Source organism: Onychomys torridus, chromosome 1 (genome assembly GCF_903995425.1).
Source record: "Onychomys torridus chromosome 1, mOncTor1.1, whole genome shotgun sequence".
Classification (NCBI taxonomy): domain Eukaryota; kingdom Metazoa; phylum Chordata; class Mammalia; order Rodentia; family Cricetidae; genus Onychomys; species Onychomys torridus.
Window position 1 is genome coordinate 94,835,360 of NC_050443.1, and position 4,133 is coordinate 94,839,492.

Below are 4,133 nucleotides of genomic sequence, written 5' to 3' on the forward strand. Positions count from 1 at the left end.
AGATTTAGCTCAAGTGGGAAGACCCATCCGAATAGGGTGGCACCATGCCACCTGGACTGAGTGAAAGGAGAGAGTGAGCACTGAGCACCAGTGCCCTACTCTCTACTTCCTGACTGTGGACACAATGTGACCAGTCACCTCGTGCCCTTTCCTCTATGAAAATGTGAGTGAAAATAGCCCCTTCCTCCCGAGGTTGCCTTCTTTCTCATGCATTTTGTCACAGCAACGAGAAATGTAGCTAATACATCGTAATAGTAGTGATTACTAGGAAAGGAGAATTTAAATTGAATCAGTGGACAGTCTCCCTCCTGAGCCTGACCACTAAGAGCCTCACCTTCCCTCCTGCCTAGCCCAGTGTCAGTATAAACACTAGGTTGCAGCCTGGGCAGATGTTTTAGTAAATCACCTGCCTGAAGACAAGAGGACCTGAATCTAGATCTCCAGAACCTCTGGGAAAAGGCTGGATTGGTACTGTGTGCCCCTGAAGCAGTGCTGTGGGAGGTGGGGACTGATGGATAGGTCCCTGGAAACTCAACAACAAGCTAGTAGGTGATGACAGACCCTATGCCAGGCAGAGGGCTGAAGCAGCTGAGAACTCACACCTGAAGTCCTCAGTGTGCTGAATGTGTGCACACCTGTAACCATACAAATTCAATGTGAGTTCCCATTTACATGCACACAAACACACATATACAAACATATATACACATGCATGCATTCAAAATCACATACACTTACACACATACATACATACACAAGGTTGATAGCCATACAAAAGCTTCACTTACACACACACACACACACACACACACACACACACACACACACACACACACGGTTGATGGCCATATACAAACTTCATCCTAGATGAAATGACGGTGCTAGGCAGAGGTAGCTGGGTAGAGCTTAATGAAACAGGCTTCAGGAATGCCAATGGACCCTCTATACATTTTCCATTTTCATCTCCCAATCAATAAAGTCATGCATGAGAGAGAAGTATGTTGGTTACATTACTTTAAAATAATCTGGCAAAAATAATTTCTTATTGATTAGTTTTGAGGTTTGTGGATAAAAGAAAATTGACTTCTGAAAATTCTAAAATAAAGAAAGTAAATGAGGGAAGATGTTTAAATTTTTAAAGGGTAGAAAAAAGATGTAATCAATGTCCCCCAAAGTGCTACTTATGAAGGTGCTGCCAAGGCTGAGACCTAGGTTGATCTGATTGATGGGGTCTTATTTATTATAACATTAAAAAAAGTGAGATCAACTGGATACCTTTGGAAAGCAAAACTAGGGAGAGATTTCACAGGGTAAGGAAGGTGAAGGGACAGAGAGTAGGGCTGGGCATGGTCGTGCCACCTGATATTCCTGTTAGAGGGAGACAGAGGCAGGAGGAGGATGAATTTGAGACCAGATAGTGTGCCGCATAGTGTTTTCTATTTTTCTCATTGGCCTGCATAACCTTTGTCCCATGATCTTCCTTGAGCATCCCAAGGCAGGGACTGAAGATGCCAATTGGTTGGCTTGGGCACGTACCTCTGTGATGCTGACTCAGGAGCTTGAGTTGACCTCACTTACCCTCAGGGAGTTGTGGGCCAACCAGTGGAAGGTGTGTTTCCAAAAGTACCTGAAATATGGGAGAATGCATGCTGAACTGCTAGAAATGATGACTACCTTATCCATCTATCTGTCTGTCTGTCTATCTATCATCTATTTATCATCTATCTATTGTCTGTCTTCTGTCTATCTATCTATCTATCTATCTATCTATCTATCTATCTATCTATCTATCAATCTATCTATCATTAATCTACCCATTCATGTATAAATGTACACATATATTTGTTTACCTATCTATTAATCCATTTCTTTATCTGTGGTAGTTTGAAGGAGAATGTCTCCATAGGCTAATATATCTGAGTGTTTGTTTCCTAGTTGGTGGACTGTTTTGGAAAAATTAGGAGGTATGGTTTTGTTGGAGGAGTGTTGTGGAATATTATTTTAAGATGTTACATTTGTTTATGCTGTGGAACATTTGTTTAGTGATGCAAAGATGTGTTGCATTATTTTCTGTTGCATTTGTTTAACTCTGTGAAGCTGTGTTACTTTGCCTGTCTAAACACCTAATTGAATAGCCAATAGCAAAGCAGGATGAAGGATAGGTGGGGCTGGCAGGCAGAAAGAATAAATAGAAGGAGAAAAAGAGAGAAGAAAGAGGATCAAGGAACAAGCAAAGGAGCGGAGGACACTAGGGGCCAGCCACCCAGCCACCCAGCCAGCCACAGAGTAAGAGTGAAAGTAGGATTACAGAAGTAGCAGGGCCGGAGATGCCGTGTCTGTGTCTTGATTCAACAGTGCAGACCTGGGGACTCCCTTTGTTAGCTTCTAGCGGCCTCTGTGCCTCTCCAGTCACAGCCTCTGGGACCACCTCCTCACAGCCTTTGCTCCTAGGACCAGCCAGCACTGTCTTCACAGTTAGCTCCTTACTGTGGTATCAGCCATGAGCTCCCAGGTTCATCAGAATTATTCCACCAAAGTGGAGGCTGCAGTAAACCACCTGGTCAACTTGCACCTGTGGGCCTCCTATACCTACCTCTCTTTGGGCTACTATTTTGATCGGGATGACATGGCTCTGGAGGGTGTAGGCCACTTCTTCCCAGAATTGGCCAAGGAGAAGCGCGAGGGCGCAGAGCAGCTGCTCAAGATGCAGAACAAATGGGGAGGCCGCACACTATTCCAGGATGTGCAGAAGCCATCTCAAGATGAGTGGGGGAAATCCCAGGAGGCCATGGAAGCTGCCTTGGCCCTGGAGAAGAGCCTGAACCAGACCCTGTTGGATCTTCATGCCCTGGCTTCTGCTCACACAGATCCTCACCTCTGTGACTTCCTGGAAAACCACTTCCTGGATGAGGAGGTGAAGCTCATCAAGAAGATGGGCAACCACCTGACCAACCTCCACAGGGTGGCCAGCCCCAGCCAGCACAGACTGGTGTGCCCCCACCATCTCTGGTCGAGTACTTCTTCGAGAGAGGCTCACTCTCAAGCATGACTAGGAGGCCTCACCTCCCAAGGGGCTCCCTCCTCTACTCTGCATCAGCCAGCCTCAGGACCTTTACCTGAACCTCTAGGCAGCTTTATAACCACTCTGGAGCCCCTCCCAAGTCTTGGGACCAAGTGAAAATTAAGCATTTTGAAGTAGCCAAAAAAAAAAAAGTTACAGAAGAAAAGGAAAAAGCCCAGAGGCAGAAGGTAGGTGGGATAATTTAAGGAAAGCTGTCTAGAAATAAGCCAAGCAAAGGCCAGACATTTATAATTAAGAATAAGCCTCTATGTGTGACTTATTTGGGAATTGGGTGGCAGACCCCCCCCAAAAGAGCAAAAGACCCAAAGAGTAAAAAACAAAACAAAACAAAACAAAAACCCCCAAACCCAAACAACTATAGAGGAGGTATGGCCTTATTGGAAGAGGCATGTCCTTGGAGGTGGTGTTGAGATTTTGAAGAACCCACACCATTCCAGTTACCTCCCTATCTGCTTAGGGTTTGTATATCAGATGTAAGCTCTCCAGTGCCATGCCTGCCTGCCTGCTGCCATGCTCCCGGCCATTCTGGTCATGGACTCACCCTCTGAAACTGTGAGCAAATCCCCACCTAAGTGCTTTCTCTCATAAGTTTCCTTCATTATGGTGTCTCTTCATAGAAGAGTAGAAAAGTAATAAATAGAAAAGTAACCAGACAGAAGTTGGTACTAGGGAGTGGCATCTTTCTGTGACAGGCCTGGCCATGAGGCTTGTTGAAAGAATGCGGACTTTGGGTCTTTGGATTAGGAAAGTAGTTGAATGCAGTATGTAAGGCCTAACAGGCCATCCCAGTAGTGGATGGCAGTAGTACTGAGAGCAGTGAGCACTATGGAGGTCTAGCTCAAGAGGTTTCAGGGGGAACAATGTTGGCAACTGGGCTAGGGACCATTCTTGTGATAGTTTCCTTAGGGAGGTCTTGCCTTGATTTCAGTACAGAACAAACCTCAAGCCTCATGACACCCTCGTTTTCTTCACCTTGATTTTCATCAGAATTACCAGTCTTTGAACGTTTGTAGTTTTTCCTGCCTGGCCTGTTTGAATTTTTAAAGAATCA

At 45.3% G+C, this 4,133-nt stretch overlaps 1 protein-coding gene across 1 annotated transcript; it reads left to right on the forward strand.

Moving 5' to 3' along the window:
* Positions 1-2,500: 2,500 nt before the first annotated feature.
* On the forward strand, positions 2,501-3,049 carry LOC118573956 (ferritin light chain-like). The gene has a single exon (XM_036174545.1). The coding sequence runs from the start codon at positions 2,501-2,503 to the stop codon at positions 3,047-3,049; it is 549 nt and encodes a 182-aa protein (XP_036030438.1).
* Positions 3,050-4,133: the final 1,084 nt, after the last annotated feature.

What these genes read in the sequence shown, in the direction of transcription:
- LOC118573956 (XM_036174545.1), top strand. Translation starts at nt 2,501, where the DNA reads ATGAGCTCCCAGGTTCATCAGAATTATTCCACCAAAGTGGAGGCTGCA.